The sequence below is a fragment of the Parasteatoda tepidariorum genome, chromosome 8 (genome assembly GCF_982258835.1).
Source record: "Parasteatoda tepidariorum strain Cologne lab strain chromosome 8, Ptep-v5.0, whole genome shotgun sequence".
Lineage (NCBI taxonomy): Eukaryota > Metazoa > Arthropoda > Arachnida > Araneae > Theridiidae > Parasteatoda > Parasteatoda tepidariorum.
In genome coordinates, this window is record NC_141762.1 from 56,523,442 (window position 1) to 56,549,471 (window position 26,030).

Sequence of the window (26,030 nt, forward strand, 5' to 3'; positions counted from 1 at the left end):
CACAAACTTCGATTGATTGCTCAATTACTTCAGAGCCATACATACGTGAGCGTGCTGAATAGTACGCGAAAATGCTAAATAGACAGATTAGCCGTTCTCAAGTAATAACCCGCACAACAACATTTGTCGAAAATATGCAAGTTCTGCAGAGTCAGTGTTCCCCAACCCCCGGTCCGCGGACCAAGTGGTACCGGGCCGCCCATTTAATTGAAACTGAATTTAAATTCCTAGGTTTATACCCCAAATAAAAAATGTTTGTGTTCCATTAAAATTTCATTTATTTAAAAAGAAAAGGGGACCCCCGAAGGTAGTGACATTAATTTTTTAATGTTTTAAAAAGTAAAAAAAGAAAAGAAAACCACCGCAACTATTTTCTCTATCAATTAGTTTTAATAATAATAATAAAAAAAATCAATCATCATAACTGTAAATATCATAAATAAAACACGAAAGCGCGGCGCGAAATTTACATTGGAACTAATAAAGAACTTTGTCTTCTCTCTCGATCGTGAGTCATTGATTTAACGTTCTAGTCAATTAAAATGTTAAATCACTTAATATTTATTTTTTGGTGCAACTGTATTTTATTTTGAAGGCATGTTTAAATACAATTAAATAAAAATTAATAATCTAAAATATAAACAATCAATGTCCCCCCCCCATCCCGGAGGGCCGCTGAAAAATTATCAAACGTTGACAGGTCCGCGGTTATAAAATGGTTGGGGAACACTGCTGTAGAGTACATATAGTGCGGCTTTCAGGAGAACTCCTCCAGACATCTGGCTCGCGTCGTGGCGGGTACCATGGTTACGAAGAAAAGTCTTAGTATCTTAGTAGAAAGTACTTAGAATAGGGGTGTGGGGTAAACAGTTTTGATCTTTGCACAGGTCAGCATGAGTAAACCAATCAGCACTCCAATTAGAAATGTGCTCTAGCTTGTAACCACAGCAGCAGACAGCCCCAGACTTTTAGTCTGGAGGAGTTCTCAAAGCCGCATTATAACTTTGTTTTGCGGTATCTGCCTTGCTCAGAGCTTACATACGTGATGTTAGAAAGTGAAAATTCTCTCTTGTTATAAGAATCGCAACAACTTTTAACATTTTACAAAAACTATTAGAGGAAGTGATGCTATATAAAAAAAAATAACAAAAAGGATAAAGAAAAGTAAAACGCTTTATTTTGTATAAGTTTTACATATTTTTTTAAACATTTGATGGAATGGCATCTTATTTCGTTTCTTCGGAATATCCATAGTAAAAGTTCAAGGCTGATAATTTCTTTTTTACTAGCCAAACACAGTTTGAAACACAGAGATGTGCATCATATCACAATCAGCCATTGCTTTAATTGGCACATATATCAGCAATATTGAACTCAAGTTTAGGACCAAATATAGAAATAGCATATATATAAAATGGAAAGGGCTTCGCATAATATATACTAATGCACAACCAAACTATTAAAAGGAATGTAATCAATGGAAACAATACTGAGCAGCCAAACTTTTAATGAGAGGAACCCACAATAAATTAGTAGCTGTTTTTTTACCGAAAATTTTGCAAATACAGAGTGTGCCGTAGTAACTATTCCTAACATAAACTTCGAAAATTCTTGTCAAAAGTAAAGTCGAAAAAGTGTTCTGAATAGGGGTCTTAAATTATTGTTCAAGCTGGCGAAGAACAAAACAGATGTCGAAATCTAACAAATCACTACTAATAAAGACGGGATGAAAAACAATGAAACCTGTTTGAGTGCCAGAGGAAACAGAAGAGTTGAAAAGCTACTATAGTTTGTCTATGTAAAAAACTCCCCTAGCCATTAGTCTGGTTCATTATTTAATACAGGATTTGACTTGGATCGGCGAGTGGAATGGAATTTGGAGAGAAAGAAGCTTTCTTTAAAATGCATTACTTCTTGTTTACATAGCAGCAGACGGCCTTAGACTTCATGGCGAAGGGAGTTCTTTATACAGACTAACTATACTAGAGAAACCTCTAAGTTTCATCAGGAAATCAAACTGGTTTGCTGTTTTATATCCCGCTTTCTTTACTGGAGATTCAATAAATTTTTCTGAGTTCACTATTTGACAAAGACTTTAAAATTATAAATTAAGAACAGTCATTACCGTTTTTTATAACCGTTTTAAACAATCTAATAATATATTCCCTATAAATTTACTATTTGGTACAGTTACGAATTGGTGTTAAAATTACAGTTTAAGATATGAAACCATATTTTACATTACAATTTACAAACTTATTCTTGTATAAAACGATGTTATTAAAATTCTGAATTTACTAATGATTCAAAAATACCAGTAAATAAATTTAAAACAAATAAAGGGATCGAAAGAAGTTATGTTTTAAAAATCGGAAAAAGATCGCTCCAAACAGATACAAGGGTCTTATGTCAGTGGATTAAGTGAAAATTATATCTGATAAATAGATAAGTTGCTTAAATATAAGAATCTTTTCTAATTTGCTAATATAGAACGTTTTTTAAGGAAAAAGGAAACATTCAAATGTACTAATATCAATATTTTAAGAAAAATAATGATTAAAGAATAATAAATTAAAAATTCATTACAAATATTTTTGAAGGAAATCTGTATTTATAAAATCTATCGGCAAGTTTATACATCTGACTCAAGTTTTACTAATTTTTTTTAACCTTCTGTATGAACAAGTATCAGAATTAGGATTTTGTGCTGTAAGAAAAGTTAATAAAAACTTGCAATAATGACGTAAGATAACCTGGACTTGTTTATTGGTTTCGATTTTAATGCACACTTTCCTACAATAATGGAAGAGAACACTTTCAGCTTTCGACATTTTTTTAAAAAATTTCTCAAGAAATACTTAGAATTATTCTTTAAATTTAGAGATATTTAGGTTAGGCGATTACCAATAAAATTTAAAAATTTCAAAGGTTTGAGAGACTGGTAATAAATTACCATCGATAACGAGTAGACGAGGTTATTAATCACAATAATTACATAAATTTTCGTAAACCTAACTTAAATGTTTATGGAGATATGAAAATTTTATGACAATCTGTTTTTTGCCACAATTTCAAAAATTTTCAATAAAATTAAACAAAACTTTTGGAGCAAAAATTTCAATTTTATTCAAATTTTAAAATGATTTTATTATTAATTAAAGTTTTAAAATTTATTAATAATTATGAGAAATCGCATGGTCTAAACACCTCTAAATATATAAAATAATACTCTACATATTTCTTGAGAAATTTTAAGTGTCTTTTCCATTATTATAGAGTAGAGTATATGACATCATTGTTATGCACTTTTCAATGGTAGAATTCATCGCCTGACACAAAAGTTGAGCTGTTAATTACCTTTTGTACAATTACCACCACTGTTAAAATACAGTTTAAAATGGAATATTTTTTGTTCCCTTGCACTACTAACAATAAAAAATTCATAAAAGCTGGCTGCCTTCTTAAAAGCTATTAAAATTAACAATCGTTTCACACATTAAAAAATTCTACATAAAATTTAATAAATGACCTCAAAATAAATATAAGAAAAATTAAACAATGTATTTATAGGAATGCATTTATATAAACACTGTTTTCATAAAAGGAACTCCGATTTTTCATAAACTTTATAAATATAAATACACTTTTGTAATATACTTTTTGAAGTGGAATGTCTCTTCGAAGTTAGTTTCAAGTTCAGTTCAATCTCAGAAGTTCGCGTATATTTTTCCAGTCTTTTATAAGCCACTTTACAAACTCAAACTAAACACATTTGCTGTTTTCTTTGCCTGAAGTAGTTTCAGCAGGGAGTTTTATGAAACTTGCCACTTAAATTTTCCTTTCATAATCCACACTTGAGATGGGCTTCCGTCACACTCTTTGAGAAGAGGCAAAGTTGGATCTTTATCCTCAGGTTTGTCCAAACATTTTCTTGTGTTAACGTGTCGTATTGATTTTTCCTACAAAACATACGGATAAAAAGAAAATGATTAAAAAATTAATGAATAATTTATTATACTTGGACTCGATATAATATTTCAAATTATCTTGTTCGAAATTTGAAGTTTAAAATACATTAGAAAAGATAGATTTAAACTTCATTAACGGGGACAATGAAGTAAAAATGGTAATAGTATCGTTAATTTTAAAACAATTTTGTTTATTTAACTTTTACTTCTAAGTACAGTACGTAAAATAAAAAACGGATCCCCCTGAATAACTTTTGATCTAATGATCGGGTCTTGGACTCAATCTTAATGGTTCCAAGAGGGACCTCAAATATGCTAATTAATTCGTACAGAGGAAATTTTAAGTGACGAAATCAGCCACAAAAACGCACTTTCTTTGATTAATTTTGCAAGACGGATTCAGATTTCTGAACTGCAAAATATAGGGGGTAGCGGCAATCTGGAAAATATGATCGCCATGGTTTGTCAGAAGAGCGGTCTAAATTTGAACCCTTTAATGCTAATTTTACTCTTTGCGTATTTCGCCATATCACGAGAACGAGCGCATTTAAAAAATTTTGCAAATTTAATGAAATTCATTTGTCCAAAGATAATTCCATGCAAAAAAGTGGTATATTTAAAATTAGATTTCTCAAGAATGCTTAAATTTTTCAATCTATCAAAAATTTCGCTCATATTTTGTATTTTGCTATTTAAAATTATATTATACAAAAAATTGTATATTTTACAATTTAAAATTTTTTCGACTTGTAAAATAAAAATTAATAGTTACTAAAAGTTATTTTTAGCATGTACTTTCTCTGAATAACGTACTTTCACTGAATAAAGATACAAAATTAAAGTGAAAACGGTCGAAAATTTCAAAAAAGTCAAATACTTAAAATTTGATTTCTCAGGAATTACTGATCAAAGTTTGTATTTTGCCATTTAAAAATACATTCTTTAAAATTATGTAAAAAATTGTATATCTTACAATTGAATTTTTTAAAACTATTATTGTATTAAATAATAAATATTTACTAAAAGTTATATTGTGCATGGCAATATCTTTGGATAAACCAATTTTATAATTGTGTGTTTGAGATATAGTGAAATAAGGAAAAAGTTAAATAAACATTAAGGTGTCCAAATTTGGAGCGCTATCTTGATCAAACTATGGGGTTCATATTTCCAAGATTGCGGTTACCCCCTATATTTTAGGAGTCAGAAATCTGAATCCATCGAAAAAAAGGTAAGTTTATTTAGAGGAAGTACGTCTTTGGTAGTTCTTCTTGGTCCGTTTTTCTTTTGGTACACTTGTACATCAAAATAAGGAAAATCATTATGAAACATCCTATACTATGCGTGCATCTAGGCTCTAACTCTGCTTGGTCATCGATGAAATATCATACCCTATCTCGTATCATTTGTACTTTGTATGCAATTATTGTCTTACCTCCTCATCATATTCCCATTGTTGATTGCCGCCCATTCCGTGACAGCGGACTAGTTTCACAGGACTACGGTATGAAGCCGCGTCCAAACAGTTATCGTCCGACATTATCTGCTTACGTTTGGTGTAGGCAAAAACCTAGAAAAAAATTAAAAGAAAAAATATTAAATAAAATGCAATTCACCTTGGGCCACATAATTCCTTTAACGCCGTTTTTCAAAGCTGTATCGTCAAGGAAAAAAAAAAAAAGCCAAAATTTAAGAGTTTTACACTTGAAGCAGTGCGATGATTTTTAACTATATATATATAGCTCGTTCACCAAGAGTTGGCACTTGGCTCCGCCTACATCACGTGGTATGCGACGATACTATTTCGCTATTTTTGGGAGAAGGTTGTGAGCAATCCTGAACAATGTTGCTATTTGGCGATCGTTTGGCAAAAATATTTATTTCGCAAACTTTATGTGCATTTTTTTAACAATAAATATTTCATAAATTTGATGATATTTTGCACCATTTTTTATGATATTTCTTTCTTTTGAGTGAATAGTTTGTCCTTTATGAGACATTTCACTGGGAGAACAGCAGTTTTTAAATTTAAACTATATTTAATTAGCTAGTGTAACAAAAGGTATAATAGCAGATGATAAAGCAAAGTAAGTGACTGAAAAAGAATTCACTTTTTGTGTTTGGCGCAAATTAAGGGTTGTCTCAATTTCAACAACGGAGATGTTTCTCTTCTAACTCCCGCGCTGAAATGAACTCTGCGTCCCAGGAGGTGGAGCCAAGTCTCAACTTCTGGTGAACGAACTATATATAATCTTGCCCTAAAAAATTATCTGGGCTTTAGAACAGACTAATAACTAAAAAGTTTAAAAATAATCAAACTTTTTTAAAAATCGCCAATTTGGCGACATTTTTCCACCTAGATGAAAATTATCAAAATCACTGCTGTATTCTAGAATTTGTAAATTTTTACGAGCCCAAGTCATGCAGCATTGGAATAAGTTTTTATATACTAAAAAATTAGACCACAAATGCTTTTCATTTTCACAAAACTGTGGCTGTTCTCCATATTGACGTTTTGCACCATTTTAAAACTAAGTAAAATAGACAGCGCTGGCTTTAGATAGGCTGAACTTGGCCTAACAGTCATAAGTAACAGTTGCAACCTCACAGCAGTTATAAAAATAGCATATTATTCACAAAAAGCATCATTTCATAAGAAGACGAAGCCTTCGAAAAACAACTTTAAACATTCTGTAGGCGAGGCCTATTTTTATTCAGTTTTTTTAATCATATTTATTCTATTTTCACGAATAAATTGATGATAGATATTTACTCTTAAAATATCAAACATAATACTTAAATATTTACATATTTAAATTTGTAGATAAACTTATTAACCATTTTACAATTATAAAACAGTAAATAAGTTATATAGACATATTATAAGCTTTGTTTAAAATTATGTCTAGTTAAGGTATGCAATTAAGAAAATGAATATTAAGTTTTAAAACATGTTTAGCAATTTAATTTCGCCCAATTGCAAAATAATCTCTTTGACAAAAAACGATAAAATAGTTTTTACTTTTGTAACTAAAAGTAAATTAAGAGTTTTTTTGAAAAATTGTAGATGAACTTACAATGGCAACCGGACGAATAAATTGCAAATTTATTCTTAATAGAATGGGAAATTAAATATGTAAAATCAAATTGATACAATATAGCATTTTGGGATCTTTCATTTGAATACCTCTTTACGAATACGTAAAAATCTGTTTATAATCAAGGGGGGGGGGAAACGAATATAGCATACATGGGGATTGGTGAGCAAAGCGAGCAGGAATAACAGATTATATTTACCTGGTTACCACCCATTCCATGACAAGGACTGACAGCCACATTTTCACCACTCTTCCTGTTGTAAGTATCGAGACATTTGTTCGTTAATTCATTCTTTATCTGGAACGAGATTAAGTTTTATTCAAGATTGAATCATGAAAATATACTTCAGTTTAGTCGACAATTCTGGATGGTACTAGTGATGCAATCTTGAGTAGTAAGTCAGTTGTTTGTAATATTTTTAATTGTGATTACGCATTACAATTAAAAAAAAGGGTGAAATTTGACTGGTTGTAATAATGAAAAATTATTAAACTCTTGCGTATTGTTTGTTATATTGAAAAACACATACTTTAGATAATTGCATTTATCAGATTTAATTGATTTTTTTATAACTGGATATTTTTTTCTTAGACGTAATTTCTGCTGTAATTTTAAAAGTTTATCAGCATATTCTTGAAATTTTAAATTTTTAGAAAATAAGATTTTAATAAAAATAAAATTCGCAGTTAAATAAAGTACACAGAGAAAAAAGTACGGTCAAAACTACTAGAATATGGTAAAATTTGCTGTGTTTCTGCCTCTGTGGGAACTCCAAATTTCGATAATTTTTATCGAAGCACTTTGATAATAATTTTTGCTAAAGTTAACAATGAAATATGGCTTTAAATGTGATAAATATGTGATAAAATTTGGTATTTGGTAATTTTTTATGATACCTTAGAGAATGGAGAAAAAAAAATTATTCGGTTAAATTTACTTTTAGGTTTTGTATTAAATGTGTTGTAATAAGAACTATAATTTTGAAAACCAAAACTTCCGGTAAATTGTTATTATATGAACAGAGAAATTACCAAATGAAAAGTTTGAAACCAAAATATACGGTATTTAATCAAATATTTTTGATTTTCCTTAAAAAAAAAAAAAAAAAAAGAAGAAAACTATATCATTACCACACAGTACGGTAATTTTACAAGAATTTTTTTTTCTCTGTGCGTAATTGATAAGATCAATTATCCACTCAATTAAATGATCTTCTTCAATTGATAATTGATACTTCAATTAATAACAGCTTTCAAGATTATAAACTTTTGTAACAAGACATAACACAACTGAATTTTATAACAAAACTAACTAGCTGAATTACCTGTTGCCGGTATGGGGTAAACAATCAATAACTCGGTATAAATTAACACTGCGGAATTTTGTACAAAACTGGAAGGCTCTTTTTTTATTATTATTTGTTGCTCTTTCCGTTGGTTTTGCATTATTAGATTCAGTAAAGCTCGCTTTAAGAAGTTTAACACATCAGAATGAAGGAAAGTAATTGCGCTCGGTATGAAATATGATGCCATTGCGGGCGGCCAATTCAATATTGTAATAAGTAACCACATTATAGAAATTTTCTCCATTAAGTTTGCACTTTAGTACAAAACCTAATTTTTTATTTTATTTTAATAACTGTTGATTTTAAATTATTTCTGTTAGTAGAAAACCATTTCAAAAGCGTAATTAAAAAAAAATGAACATGTGGTTTCAGATATATTTTAAATGTAGGAGTCGGTGACGTTGATTTTACTTATTTTTGATTGATTACATCAGGTAAGCATAATTATTACCTGGCGAGCAGCAAGCTCTCAGTGAAAATCAATTTCGATCTAACAGAACTATAAGCTAGAAAACAAGAGTGGTGTCATCTTTTAAACATAAAAAAAAATAAATAAATAAATAAAAAATAAAAAAAAAACAGAAAGAAACATCAGAATTGTCTATGGTTTAATCTAACCTACACCGAATGTATATGAGAGAGAATGAAAAAATTCATTTTTGAAATGTCCCTTCCAATCGAACGAATTGGAATTTTTAAACGACTTTTAGGATTGGAAGCTAAAATCATTCCTTGCATCCGCTTTTCAAATTTCAAGACTAACGGTTCTGGAGCTATAAGAGACAGACGCACACACAAACTCTAATTTTTATCTTAATGTTACTAGTACAATAATAGACAATAAGATTCCCAAAACTACATTTTACAAGATTCTGCAGCACATTCTTCAGGCAATTTCTTTATAAAATTACATAAACAGAGATTGCAAAAAACAATATCCGAATATTTAAAATGCATCAATGTAACGATTTGCGTAAGAAAAATGGTCTCGGAAAATATGGCAGACCTTTTAAATCTGTTTGTTGTAGGTTCTATTTACATACAGATGGTTTAAACTTATTTTGATAATTTTAACACGCTACGCCTAAAATAATAATGAATATAATAATGACGCCTAAAATAATAATGAATGTAATGTAATAATGAATTATAATCAAGTTCTATTGCTTAAACATTTTATATTTGTCTTACGTAAAATACAAAAGTTCAATTTAAACTAGGAACTTAGTAAAATACCTAAGGTTGTTATTGATTGCTGTACCAAAATCATTACTTGAAAACAAATAATATGAAACTGAAACAAAAACTGAGTAGCAAGAAAAAAAACTTCAGTTATCTTAGGTACTCTATGCAAGATATATTTTAATTCTCCCTCTATATACAAATCTATTACCTCTTATTTTTATTTTCTAAACGTTAATAGATATCTTGGAAATAAATAGTACTCACTTCTCCCAGGTGATAGTAGTCTAAAGGCATTTGGGATTCAGGATAAATATTTTCTAGATACCAACGGAACGACTTACACTGAAGATTCCTTCTAAGTTCTCTACGTTCTGTTACATTACCGGCAGCCACTTTTTTGGCAACTGAAAGAAACATTAACAATTACAGAAAAGAATATTTATCAAAAGGCATTATACTGTGTGTACCAAAAACAATAGAGGATTTAAAAAATCGATATAAAAACATTATACCGGGTGCACCAAAAATGATCAATAATTTGAAAAAAGCAATTTATAGAAAGGCATTATACCGGGTGCACCAAAAATGATTAACGATTTGAAAAAAGCAATTTATCGAAAGGCATTATACCAGGTGCACCAAAAATGATCAACGATTTGTAAGAAGAAATTTATAGAAAGGCATTATACCGGGTGCACCAAAAATGATCAACGATTTGAAAAAGCAATTTATAAAAAACGGAAAAAGATAAAAATGTATAGTTTGTTGCATTCTGCTTTGGGAACAAGTTTCTCACCAGGTTTCGAAATTAGTTACAAAGTTTGTCAACAGGTGGTGATGTTAGCTGGAAAAAAAAAATTCCTAAAACTGTGTTTTCTGCGGCATATCAAACCATTGATCCTGAGATATAATGCACGAGCCTATTAATTTTCTCCACAGACTGTCTGACACTATTGCTTAAAATATCTAAACAATCTATGCTTTCATACTTTTATTCATTTAAAACAGCGCTATCTGTTGAAGAATTTTGTACTAAATTTTTAAAATGGGCGAGAATATATCATTTTGTTTTTCTGCGCCGAACGCTACTAATTGAAAATTTCTATTAGCTCCTGTTTCTCTTTAATTCATTTTTTATATTGTTGGTATATTTGAGATATCAGTTAAGTAACACTTGTATTTCATCCCACTTATGTGTTTTAATGTGAAACAAAGTTAAGGTAGCTCAACTTAGCTTAATTCAATTTTTTTCAAAAAGGTATCTTTACAGGTGTTGAAAACCTATACATAACTTCTTATAATCCAACAATAACTTAAATTCTAATTTTTAACAAAGCTCTAATTCCTTTTTTTCATTGTGTTCACCTAATGTGCATCCTTTTTCCATAATGTAATGCTATCAAACTTATTCTTCCCATTTTTTCTCTCTACATTAAAAAATACATAAGGGCGTTTTGGGTGTTTAAAAGTTACAATTAATTTCTCTACACGAAGACTATAAGACTTATAAACTTGATATTACTTATGTGTGTACGGGGATTACGATGAAATAAAACAAATTAACATTCGATAATTTCTTCGAGAATTATTAACAGTTAAACTTGTTGGAAAAAATACCATACGGGCTACATGCCTACTACCATAAATTTGAAATTTGGCAAAGCTGAAAGAGCCACAATTGTTTATGAACTTAACAGGGTTTTTCTTCGAAGTTCGAATTTCTTTGAATGTTATTGAAATTTTCAGTGCTTTTTTGCAATTCTTCCACCCGTTTCTTTGCTTTACGTTACATTTTGTTTAGTTGCTTGAAACCGAAATTTTCAGTTTTTTTTTTTTGCCGGAAATATTTACGTTTAAGGAATAAAAAGTGATGAATGAGAAGCAATTAGAGGTTGGCGAGCGGAGAGGGCAGGGGACGGAGCCTCTTATTTAATTAAAAATTATATTTTTTGATATCAGTTAAAAAAATAGTTTCTGACCCGGAAATCATGAAAAATTTTATTTTTCGAATTTGTAACCTTTAGTGAATTTTTTAAATTTATTTTGTATGCAGTTCTTATGATAGGAATAAATTTAAATAGTACCAATATTTATTATACAATTGGATATAGTCTGTTTCAGAAAGTTGTATAAGGCCTTTAACCATAAACTTAAATATCAGCTCCTATAATGTTTTTTTCAGCCGAATTAGCTTAGTGTTTCGAAATTTCAAAGAATATTATTTTTCTCATTAAAGTTTATATTTTGCACATATTATCTGACTTATTGCGTTGATTACATAAATATTTGATAGATTTTTGAAAAAAAAAAACATATTTCTGCTCTCTTTGTTTCTATGTGCGAAATTAACTGGTATGATTAACAAAAATCTCGTGGGAGAATGCAATTTCAACCTTAGTTATTTTTTAAATAGAGAAAATTAATTCAACAAAATTGCTTACTTTAAGAATAATTGATATAAATTTTGCTAGATGGCGCCACTGAAATTAATAACATGAATTTCAAATGTCAAAAACTATTTTTGGAAAAGTCACTCACTTAAACCCCATTTTTGTCTAATACAGAAATAATCAGTACGTTACATCAATGAAGAATTATAAAAAAATATGTATTTAAAAAACACATAAATACTTTTTTACTAAACACTGCAGTATAAAAATTACTTTTCGTTGTATTAAAGAAAAAGTTAAATACTTTAAATTTCCAAATGTTGTCTCGTAAAAAAAAAAAAAAAAAAAAAAAAAAAAAAATTAAAATCATATAAGTTTTTTTTAATAATGTGATTTTTGCATTTGTTATTCTGAATACTACGGCATCTAAAAAATCATGCATTTAAAAAATAAAACTTTATTAGCAACTAGCATTTACAAAAAGTGGCTCTTATAATCAACACAATATAAAAAATAAGGCATTTTCGTAATAAAACTATTCTAAACAATGTGTGGTGTGTTGATTAATTAAATGAAAGGTTCAATTACTATTGAACCACTAAGTGTGGAATTTGTATGATTGAATACATAATTTAATTTCACAAAAACCGGAAATAGTTATACTGCGTCAAACATAACGAAATAATATAATATACTCTTGTTAAGCTGGTCAAACGCTTTAACCATGGTTCGTCAAATATTCTAATCATTAAAAAGTAATGTAATCACCACAAAATTTCAAATCTTAATTCTATTCGCAATTATAGTTTTAAGTACAAAAATCGGGAAATTTTTTTTAAACATTTCTTTTTGGAACTGAAGGGTTAGTTTAGCATTTAAATAAAAATTTATTTTATCCATGTAGTTGCTCAGGGGGAAAAAAAACTTAAGGAACCAGTTTTTCCCCTGAGAGCAGCGGTGGCTCAGGGGATAGAGCTTTCACCCCTTTCAATGAAGTGTCACAGGTTTGAATCCCAGCTGTGACTGGTTGATATGAATTCTGCTCCCAGCACGCACCAACCTCAGTGGTAACGTAAAATATCCTCAGTGGTAGACGGCGGGCTAACCATGGGAGGTTTACTTGGTTTTCTTCTCTATGTGACGCAAATGCGGGTTAATTCCACCCAAAAATTCTCCACGTAGGATAGTTTGTTTAATAATGTTTAATTCAGAAGTTCTCTTATCTTCTGGATTGTGTTCAAAATTATAAGCCTACGGAGTTGAACATTGTGTTTTTCGTTAAGAAATTTTCTCAAAATCAGCGTTTTTTAGAAAATGCATTTAAAATGCTAGAAAATTCTATAATGTAAAAAAACACTGACAACAAAAAGTAAATTCGAAAATTAATTTCTGAAAATGAATTTTATTTGTCCTAAAAAATATAATTTATTCAAATAAAAAAAGGTCAAAATAATCAAAGCATAATAAATAAAAAAAATAAAATTAATTTTTTTATTTCTACTTTTGTTTTTGAGGGCCAACTTACGGTTTCGGTTGTCAGCATATGAAAAAACAACCATAGCATTTCTAAAAATCAGAGATTTCAAAAAAATTGCAAAGGTTTTTGGAGAACGAAAGAACTTGTCACACATGGCTATTACAAAAAAAAAAAAAAAAAAAAAAAAAAAAAAAAAAAAAAAATCTAAATTTTCATCGAAATTGCTGATTTTCACCAGTCCTCATGCCTTTAAAAAGCAAACCTAGTTTTTTTGTTACAGTATGTCCCAAATAGAACGCAACCCACGAAAAACAAGGAAATAACGCTACGGACGCCAAAATCTGTCGCCAAAGGTTAGTTTGTTGGAACCCGCGGAAAAATTGTGTTGGTTACAACATGATGAAGCCACTGCTCACTCATCTCTTTACTTCAGTATTTTTTGGAGAATGCCCGATTTCTAGAAAGATTGTGGCCTCCCCGAAATCCGGACTATTCTTTGGGGGGGATATTTTAAAAATGTTGTGCGACATGTATCTCCGAACTAAAGGCGAAAATTTGATCACGAAAACAAAAATGTTTTCTCAAAAATGTTGGCTGAAGTCTTCGATTATCTTGTTGAAACGTTAATGGAGGGCATTTTCAACAGTTTTTGTTATTTGTGTTCAATAAACATTTAATAAACATTCCTTTTCTCAATTATCCATGTATCGCTTTTTTAGATTGCGCTTTATTTAGGATACAGTGTAGAAAACTATAAAAGCGTTTTTTATTGATTCCTTTAAACTTACAGTTTAATTCAATTGTAAACGCACCTTAAGAGATTAAAAAAAAAAAAATTCAAACTTTTTAAAGAACTAAAGTGACTTCATTAACAAAATAGTGACGATTTACTTGTTAATGAAGAAAAGGCAAATATGCGTGACTTGTTAAAATTGCATTCATGCAGGAATTCCAAAATTGTATAAATCGCGTTCTTATTCGGAGAAATAACAACAAAAAAGTAACTTAAATAACATTGATGTCTTTGTGTAAGCCTCCGTTGTGATGTTCTTTTAATCCCTCATATATAATTTAAAATAGGAAAAAATTACACCTGTAGCTTGAAACTTTCAATGATTTTTATTTTTAAATTGTGGTAATAACTAAAGCAAAACTATATAACGCAATTAGATAAAATTTTGTGAGACACTTTCTTTTTTTAAAAGATGTTTAGGTTTGTTTTATATTTAGAAATAAACTACATACTTTTAATAGGGTTGATTGTTTAAGAGTGTTTTCTGAGAAATTAATTTTTGGTCGAATCAAACTATGATTCATATTAGATTAAAAAAATATAGTAAATAGTTGTTGTGAGTTTTTAAAATTGAAGTGACAGTGAGATTAGAAAATTTTCATTTATTTTATAAGAACTATTTTATGTGGTAATTGGTTGCCTTTCTCTCAGGAAGGTCTATTATAAGGAAAAATTAAGTATTAAAAGAGGCGTAAAGCTTTGAGCACTGCATTGAAGGGGGAAGAATAAGTGAAAGATTTTGAAATTCTTTCGATTATCATAAACAAGCATTTCTAAACATCTTTTTTGCAGACTTAATTAAAAATTAAATATATTTTTTTAACAATATTTTTTTCTCTAGGTGAAAATTTTATTTTATAATTTCATGATCGATGTTGAACAGCCAACCCAATCCGAATTTAAGACACATCACAAACAAACATAACATTAACAAAAAACGTTTATTATAGAATTTTGTATGTAGATTTTGTACAAAGTTAGCTATACTTTGAGCTAAAAGCTAAGGTCTCATTTATTATTTTTATGAAGTTCTTGATAAGAATATTTAGAATTTTTATTTAAAAATTCAATATTAAACAATATATTTAGTTCTATTTCATTACCTTTTTTGAAAATTTTAAGACTTCAGTTCAAAACATAGATCATTACATTATTAATATAGAAAAAAATTATTCTGAAATTTATGCATTAAAATTTTTTGCAGACCTCTTAGCGTGACTTGAAAAAAACTGTAGTTTATTAGTTCAAATTTCCCCTTATTAAAAAAAAAAAACCTTATAAAATGATTTAAACTTTAATTTTATACTTTTAGCATTCCTACTCACCAAACACAAAATCAAAATTTAGTTTAGTTTTTTTTTAATATTTTTTAAAAAATCATGTTGAAATCAATCTGATACCTTATAGGCGTCCATCTTTGAAAGCGTATGATTGCAGAGATGCCAATAAGTTTTAATAAATTGATAGCCAATTAAATAGTTAAACTAGTGGAATAAGGAGAATTACGCCTACTCTTTTAAAGTGCAACTGAGAGATAAATTCAATAAAGTTGCATTTCATATATGATTTCATCTCTGCGATTGATGTAAAGCGAGTACACTAATCTCTTATTTTGTTTTTCTCAAAAATGAAACTTTTTCTCGGGCGTCGAATGAATTTATCTCACGTTATAAATTAAATTAAATAACTGGTTAACGAAACTGAATTGTTAGTATAGCCCCTGAATGTTAATTTATAACATTGTATTTATTATTTACTTAGCTTTAACCCATCACAAAAAAATGGTCTAAGTATAAAAAAGCGCCTGTGAGAAAAGTGGTCAGACACATTTATTCATAATAAAGAGATATTTCTTTCTGTTATCTACCACTTTAGAATTAAAAAAAACAAAAAAAAACACACGCACACACTTTGCATTGGCTTCAGTTTCAAATATAAATATTACATAGCTATTCTTTTTAAATTGGTCTAATTCAGATACGTTTTCTTGAGTTGCCTATTTGCAATTAACTGCTATGAATAGACAAGTGCCAAAAGGCAGACACCTAAACAAATACTTTTATATTAAAGTAAAATAGTTGTATTATTAGTTTATTACGCAGGGTCCGCGCTAACATTCGTCACAAGCGATAAAAACGTACATTTGGCGAATAAAATTATGTTTTGGCGAATTATTTCTTCCACTGGAAAGAAAACTTATTTTACTCGATCCTCAAAATAACGTCAAAATGAATTTTTTTAAATAAATCATTATTTTTCATTTGATTATAGTAATTTTCGGTAAATCAGCAGCATAATCAATTAGAATTGGGTCCAACAAACTAAAGTAAAATAGTTTTCCTTTGGGGAAAAAATTAATTATAAAAAATAGTCAAGATTTGGATTTGGGGATGACTTTCGAAAATTGGCGAATACTTTTGATATTTGACTAACTTACTGGCTAATATTTTGAAATCCTTAACGCGGTTCTTATTATGCTGGACAAACTATTTCGCTTCCGCAAAATCAATCCTAATAATGAAACACTTAGGCTAATACCTTTTTGTAAGAAAAGAAACATTTTTTATAACACATACAATTCAGTAAATATCTCAAAAATTACACAAAAAGCAATCTTGAATTAAAACTAAAATAAATTAAATTTTTATAATTTTATTTTAAATTCAAAAGTTTCCTTTTGAGACATTCTTACTAACCGATCAATAACCACGTGTTTCACTTCATAAGCAAAAGGACTTCGATATTTTCTTAGAATTTCTGAACGATCGACGGGATCGGGAAAACGAAAAATGCGGGAACGATAGATCGATGCCTGACTATCAGAAAAATGTTAATTGGCATATTAAACAGCTTCAAAGATTCGAAATTTTAAACAGATCTCAGTGGGCAACATTGAAAAAAAAAGTTTAAAATACCCAATTAGACAAGAAAAAATAGAAACTTGTAATCTAATTACTTCTTAAGTTTTAATTACGTAAAATGAGCAACAAAAAAAAGAAAAAAAAAAGAAAAAAAAAGAAAACCGCCCTGAATAATTTCTGATCTAATGATCAGAACTTCAAGTTTTAGGACTACCTTAATGGTTCGAGGGGGTGACTTCAAATATGCTAATTATTTAGTGCAGATGATATTTTAAGTTATGAAATTGAAAAAGTCGTATATTTAAATTCAATATCTCAGAAATTATTCAACTGATTTCGCTCAACTTTTTGTATTCTGCCATGTAAAATTAGATGCTTTAAAATTACGTAAAAATTTATGTACCTTACAATTCAAAAGTTTTATGACGGCTTTAAAAAAAGAGAAAATAGTAAATATTTCCTAAAATTTATTTTTTGCAAGGATTTATCTTTGGATTAGCGAATTTTATATTTGTGCGCAAAGATTTTTCAATTTGCTTAAAAATTTCTCGAGATATGGCGAAATACGCAAAAAATAAGATTAACATCAAGGGGTTTAAAGCTTGCATCGCTTTCCTGATCAAAACTACGGGGACCCTATCTTCCAGATTGCGTCTATCTTCTATATTTTGGAGACCAGAAATCCGAATATGTCGTAAAAAAGGTATGTTTATCCAGAGAAAGTACGTTTGTGTGTCCGAGTTTGCAACTTAAAATATCGTCTGCAGTAATTAATTAGCATATTTTAGGTCACACCCTCGAACCTTTAAGATAGAGTTCTAGAACTTAAAGAGTCAATAATGAGATCAAAAGTTCAGGGTGGTCAGCTTTTTTTTTGGCATACTGTAAGATTACAAAAAAAAAAAAAAATATTTACAAATTTACCTGGATTAATTGCGTAAAAGAAATCTTTCCATTCATCTAGCCAAACTTCAGCTAACCTGGCATTGTTATGGTTGACAATTTTGCTTGTACCTCCTGGAAAAGTATAAGGAGTGGATTTTCGGAATACATGTCCAACATGCGAGCAAGTCACTATTTCTAAAGTACCTCCACACATCCAGATCTAAAAATAGAGGAATAAGATTAAAAAACTATGTAATTCAGGATAAATTTTGAAACATATTTCAATTGATAAACTAAATTGATCTTTACTTTATATGACAAAAACCGCAACAGATTTTAAATTATTCATCAGTGCACAGATACGATAATATATTTCTATCACTCAGGGATGAGAGTAGTCAGAAAGTAAAAAAGAGGAAATCCAAGAATGAATATATATATATATATATATATATATATAAGTTCAAAATGAAGAATAAAACAAAGAAAAATTATAGACATATGAAAAAAAGGGGGTGGGAAATAATAAGTAAAAAAAAAAAAACAACAAACAATATTTTATTTAAAAAAAAAAAAAAAAAAAAAAAAAAAAGGAAATGTTAATTAAAAAACCGGAAAAAAAGCCGGAAAAAAAAAGATATAATCTTTTCTTCAGCCCACACGATTATATCCGCAAAACAGAGTGCTTTCTGATATTGTATCAATAAAGCCAAAGCAAAATATATTAATACAATAGTGTGAGGAGCACTCAAAAAAATTTTTATTAAATAACTACGTAAAAATAAATATGAATAATGATGAATAAATATGATAATGATAAATGATAATGATAATGAACGATGAATAAATGATACGAATGAATAAATGATAATAAATATGAATAATGAAAAAATAAAATGTTACTTATTGTTTTCTTAATTTTCTTAGTGTTTTCTTGTATTTATTTTTTTATTATTATAGTGATCATATTTAATGCAGCTTTAGCGCTTAATATTATCTACTATTAACTTTCTTTCATTCTCCTTCTGTTTTCGTTTTTATTTCCAGTCTTTAGGACGTTACGTGTGTTTAGGATGTTGCTCTTTGAGCCTATTTTTATGGAATTAAACAATTATCACAATTTAGCGCCTGGTAAAAAATGTGTTCAATATTTAAATTATTCTTCATGTTGTACCCGGTACGGAGAGCCTAAATCAGAGGGGAACTTCGGATCGACATCCTGCTACTCTGAAAGCAAAAGCGAAAGCAAACGATTTTTTGAATTGCATTCTATTCCCGAAACTTTACCTTCCTATAAAGCGTGTGATGATAAAAGATGCAAAACTTGCCCTAATATTGACAAAAAACATACTGTTCCTTATAACGTTAGCTCCAAATCTTTTTGTAAAATTAAAAATGTTATTTATATGTTAACCTGTGGTTTCTGTAATATGAAATATGTTGGACAAACTAGTAACTCACTTAACATTCGAATTAATCAACACCGTTCTGATATTAACAGTAACAAGGCTATCAATAACTTGGAATTGAATCATTTTAGAGTACATAAATTTAACAGAGTCAAAATTAATATCTTAGATATTATAGAGGATTTAGATTTAAGACTACAGAAAGAAAATTACTACATGCTTCTATACAAAACAATTCTGCCGTATGGGCTAAACGATACCTTCCAACATACACAGATTAACTACAATAACTCATCAACTTATTCACTTTTTCATATTAAAGATAAGCGTACAAATCGAGGTAAACGGGGTTCAAGAAGTAATAGAAACTCTCTTAATAGTGACAAATTAAATATAAAATTTCTTTCTAATATGGAAAAAGACTTTAATAAACAATATAGTATTAAACCAATTAAAGATTTTGTCTTCTCCCTTAAGAATTATGAAACATATAAGTTCTACGATCTTATTATTAACTTTTCTTTCATTAACTTACATTTCAAAATTCTTTGTTTCGATCTTATAAAAGCCAAAATGAGCAAAATTTTGCCTAATAATAAGAAAAGTTTAGATAATTTATATTTTATTATTAACTTTCAAAATCCTATTTTCGATAAGATCAAATTTCACAACATATTTGAAAATTTTAAAGCTTTATTTCCATTAAAAGATTTTAACATTATTAAAAGTTTTAAATATAACAAATCACTTGGTAGAACCATTTTTAACTATAATGATATAAGCAAAAATTTAGGGAGTATTAATATATCCGATTATGAATGTCACTGTGAGGAGGATAAATATTTTGATTTTGTTGATAAACATCATAAACATATTATCACTGGTAATTTAAATATTATAGAAAACTTGGAACTTAGGAATTTAATGATAAAAGGCACAAAATTTAGACCCATTTACCATATATCAATCAATAAGATTCTAAAATACTTTCTTAATGATCTCAATAGTTTTTGTTTAAAGATATCAAATAGATTCTCTTTACCTTTAGGTATGCTAACAGAATGGAAATGGGAAGTTTATTATTACTTTAAAAACTTTATTTTCAATAATAAGGATAATTTAAATAAGAATAACAATTCAACAAATTTTTCTAATATTGTTCAATCAATTAAGCAACTTCAAAAAAATTTTGTAATTACTCCCATAGACAAAGCTAACAATAATTATGCTATATTCTGTAAAAAATTCTATGCTGAACTTTTAAATACGGAATTAAAAAATAGTAAAAATTTTGAACTTAGTAATTTTAATAATAATATTGCCATTAAAAAAATTTTAGCTTTTTACAAGAGATTAAAAATTAAAATTAGCAATATACAATTTCCTTACTTAATTATCAGTCCTAAATTTCATAAAATTCCAGTAAAATTTAGAACTATCACATGTGGGTCGAATACTTATTTAACTAAACCTGGCACCATTTTCTCTAACTACTTAAATAAGATTATTAACTATATTACTAAAGAAGGTTTCTCTTGGATAATCACTAATAATCAACCGATTTTAAATTTCATTAAACATAATAAAATTAATTCTATTGCGACTTTTGATTTCCAGGATCTTTTCAATAGCATTCCCCTTTCTAAACTAAAAGATGTCCTTTTGAATTATTACCATGATTTTAAAAATATCCTTTGTTGCGATTTTGATTATTGGGAAATTCTGATTAATTTTTGTCTTTTTAGTAATTATCTTTACAATGGAAGGGATATCTTTCTTCAAATTAATGGAATACCACAGGGATCTAATTATTCATCTCTCTTAGCTAACTTATTTTTGCATTATTATGAAAAAAATTTTACTCTGAGTATTAAATTTGTTTTTAGATATATTGATGACTTAATTATCTTTAATTTCCAAGATTTTACTGTTTTATTGAGTGACATATACCCTGAGGAATTAATCTTACTTCGTAATCATGATGATAATATTAATTTCAATTTTTTGGATTTGGGTATTATGAAAGTTGAAAATATCTGCTTTGTTGATTTATACGATAAAAGAAATGATTTTAATTTTAATATTAATAAACTAGTTACTTGGAATTCTAATGTTTCTAGGAGCATCTATTTAAATACCACTTTTAATGAAATGAACAGAATTAAAAGAATATGTAGTAATATTTATTTATCCAAAATACAAATCGATAAACTCTTTCAAAATCTGATAAAAAACAATGGATACCCAACTAATGTAATAAAATTTTATATAAAATCATTGAATTAATCGTATATTTTGGTGGATATATTTTCTAAACATTTTTTTGTTAATTTTTATGATTTTCCCATGTGCAAATCCATTTCAGGCCAAAATTCATTGCCAAAATTATTTACTAAATAATTTCTTTGTTAATTTATGTAATTTTTCCATGTGCAAATCCATTTCGGGCAAATCCGTGGCTATAATTATGTACTAAAATTTTTTCTTTGTTAATCTTTCCATGTGCAAATCCATTTCGGGCAAATCCGTGGTTAGAATTATTTACTAAAAATTCCTTTGCTAAATAATTTCCCTTGTTAATCTATACAGTTTTTCCATGTGCAAATCCATTTCGGGCAAATCCGTGGATAAATTGTTTGCTAAAAATTTCTTTATTAATTTATACAATTCCATGTGCAAATCCATTTCGGGCAAATCCGTGGTTAAAATTATCTGCTAAAATTTTTTCTTTGTTAATTTTTCCATGTGCAAATCCATTTCGGGCAAATCCGTGTTAAAAATTATCTATTAAAAATTTTTCTTTGATAATTTAAATAATTTTTCTATGTACTAATCCATATCGTGCAAATCCGCGGCTAAAATTATTTACAAAGCAGGCAATTTATGTTTCTCTTTTCTATTTTATATTTTTTCTTAAATAAACATCTATCTTCTAAAACTATTTATGATCAATTTTTAAAATTATCCAGTATAATATTACCTTGTGCACATCCATTTCGGGCCCATCCTTGGTAACTAACAAATCAAAACTCAGAATAACAAATCACTTCAGCAGTGCAGTAAGAACGACACTTTAGAACCCTTTGGTTACACTCAATTTGCGCTTTTGTTTTCATCTTTTGTTTTCATATTTTGTAATCTGGCAATCTTTCTGCGAAAACATTTTTAAATCATTCTTGAAAAATAACTGTCCAAGTAAGTTGTTATGATTTTGCTACTCGCTTTATAGTCCCCCCTTTTTAATGTTTTTTATTTTATTTTTTCTTTTTATTTTATTTTATTATCTGTTTTTACTTGTTATATTTATTTTTACGTAGTTATTTAATAAAAATTTTTTTGAGTGCTCCTCACACTATTGTATTAATATATTTTGCTTTGGCTTTATTGATACAATATCAGAAAGCACTCTGTTTTGCGGATATAATCGTGTGGGCTGAAGAAAAGATTATATCTTTTTTTTTCCGGCTTTTTTTCCGGTTTTTTAATTAACATTTCCTTTTTTTTTTTTTTTTTTTTTTTTTTTTTTTTTTAAATAAAATATTGTTTGTTGTTTTTTTTTTTTTACTTATTATTTCCCACCCCCTTTTTTTCATATGTCTATAATTTTTCTTTGTTTTATTCTTCATTTTGAACTTATCTAATGAGTGCTGTTTACTTGCAGCTTAAGCGCAATAAATGTTACTTATTGTTTTCTTAATTTTCTTAGTGTTTTCTTGTATTTATTTTTTTATTATATATATATATATATATATATTCATATATATATATATTCATATATATATATATATTCATATATATATATATATTCATATATATATATATTCATATATATATATATATATATATATTCATATATATATATATATATTCATATATATATATTCATATATATATATATATATTCATATATATATATATATATATATTCATATATATATATATATTCATATATATATATATATTCATATATATATATATTCATATATATATATATTCATATATATATTCATATATATATATATATATATATATATATATATATATATATATATATATATATATATATATATATATATATATTCATATATATATATATATACATATATATATATATATATATTCATATATATATATATTCATATATATATATATATATATATTCATATATATATATATTCATATATATATATATATATATATATATATTCATATATATATATATATATATATATATATTCATATATATATATATATATATATATATATACATATATATATATATATATATATATTTATATATATATATATATATATATATTTATATATATATATATATATATATTCATATATATATATATATATATATTCATATATATATATTCATATATATATATATATATATATATATATATTCATATATATATATATATATTCATATATATATATACATATTCATATATATATATATACATATTCATATATATATATACATATTCATATATATATATATATATATATATATATATTCATATATATATATATATATATATTCATATATATATATTCATATATATTCATATATATATATTCATATATATATATTCATATATATATATTCATATATATATATTCATATATATATATTCATATATATATATTCATATATATATATATATTCATATATATATATATATATATATATATATATATATATATATATATATATATATATATATATATTCATATATATATATATATATATATATATATATTCATATATATATATATATATATATATATATATTCATATATATATATATATATATATATATATATATATATATATATATATATATATATATATATATATATATATATATATATATATATATATATATATATATATATATATATATATATATATATATATATATATATATATATATATATATATATATATATATATATATATATATATATATATATATATATATATATATATATATATATATATATATATATATATATATATATATATATATATATATATATATATATATATATATATATATATATATATATATATATATATATATATATATATATATATATATATATATATATATATATATATATATATATATATATATATATATATATATATATATATATATATATATATATATATATATATATATATATATATATATATATATATATATTCATATATATATATATTCATATATATATATATATTCATATATATATATATATTCATATATATATATATTCATATATATATATATTCATATATATATATATTCATATATATATATATTCATATATATATATATTCATATATATATATATTCATATATATATATATATTCATATATATATTCATATATATATATATATTCATATATATATATATATTCATATATATATATATATTCATATATATATATATATTCATATATATATATATATTCATATATATATATATATTCATATATATATATATATATATATATATATATATATATATATATATAAAAACTTGTAAACCGTGTGATTATAAATCCCGATGATTAATTTTAAAGTTGTATGAATATATGAATGTGAATCACATGCATGATTTTAAATTGAGAGAATATGAATCATGATATGAGGCTTTTAAATAACGTGAATATGAAACTATATCGAATTTAAAAAATGCGAAAATACAAATCATGATGCTTAGTTTTTAGATCACGTAAATACGAATCACAAGGCATAACTTTTAAATCACGCGAATACGAATCCCAGTGTCTAATGTTTAAAGCACGTATAAATACGAAAATCGATGTTTGATATTACAACCGCAAAAACGAATCACGACATTGGATTTTAAGTTCGCGTGAATACGAATCGCTACATAGGGTTTTAAAAGCGCGTAAATACAAATCGCGATATTGGATTTTGAAATCTCGTAAATAAGAATCATAATGTATGATATTTAAATAGCGTAAATAAGAATCGTAATGAGCAACTTTTAAATCAGGTAAATACGATAATCGATTATTGATATTAAAACCGCGTGAATCAGAATCGAGATATTTTCAGAGTCTGGACTTGGGACTTCTAAAAGGCTTGTTTGTATTGTTTTTATTTAGACACAATAAATAAAAATTTACAAATTTTCAAAAAAAAAAAAAAAAAAGCGGGATATTTATTTAAAAAAAAAAACGAAACTTTTAGAGAATCGAAGTTTTTGATAAAATGGCTGAAAGTCTTGAGAGACAAAAGCGAAAAAAAGAGGAAATCAGCTAAAATGTGGAAAATCACATCCCTGCATAAAGGCCAACCAGTGTTATCCCAAGGAAATTATTTTTAGAGAAATTTCTGAGGGAGGATAAAGGACTTCAATACTTTTGCTTCGCGGAAAGTTAAATTCCTCATAAAATATTTTAACTTGTGCAAAAAAAAAAAAAAAAAAAAAAATTCCGCGGAAAGTAGCGGGAAAAATGGAAAAATCCGAGAATCCGCGAAAGAATCACACCCCTGAATACTTTTACTACCACTTGATATTTTTTTAAAATAAAAAATCACCTTCCAGGAGTCCCTATAATGATCAAC

General features: G+C 26.7%; 1 protein-coding gene across 2 annotated transcripts in view; it reads right to left on the reverse strand.

Annotated features, from left to right (window-relative positions):
* Nucleotides 1-3,492: 3,492 nt before the first annotated feature.
* Nucleotides 3,493-26,030, reverse strand: part of LOC107439155 (polypeptide N-acetylgalactosaminyltransferase 13) — a 326,736-nt gene continuing 304,198 nt past the window's right edge. For both annotated transcript variants that reach the window (XM_021148903.4, XM_071181345.2), the window contains 5 exons: nt 18,043-18,223; nt 9,862-10,001; nt 7,266-7,364; nt 5,404-5,538; nt 3,493-3,959 (listed from right to left, as the gene is read on the reverse strand). In XM_021148903.4, the coding sequence (XP_021004562.2) occupies nt 3,813-3,959; nt 5,404-5,538; nt 7,266-7,364; nt 9,862-10,001; nt 18,043-18,223 (702 nt within the window). In that variant the 3' untranslated portion in view covers nt 3,493-3,812. The remainder of the gene's footprint in view (nt 3,960-5,403; nt 5,539-7,265; nt 7,365-9,861; nt 10,002-18,042; nt 18,224-26,030) is intronic.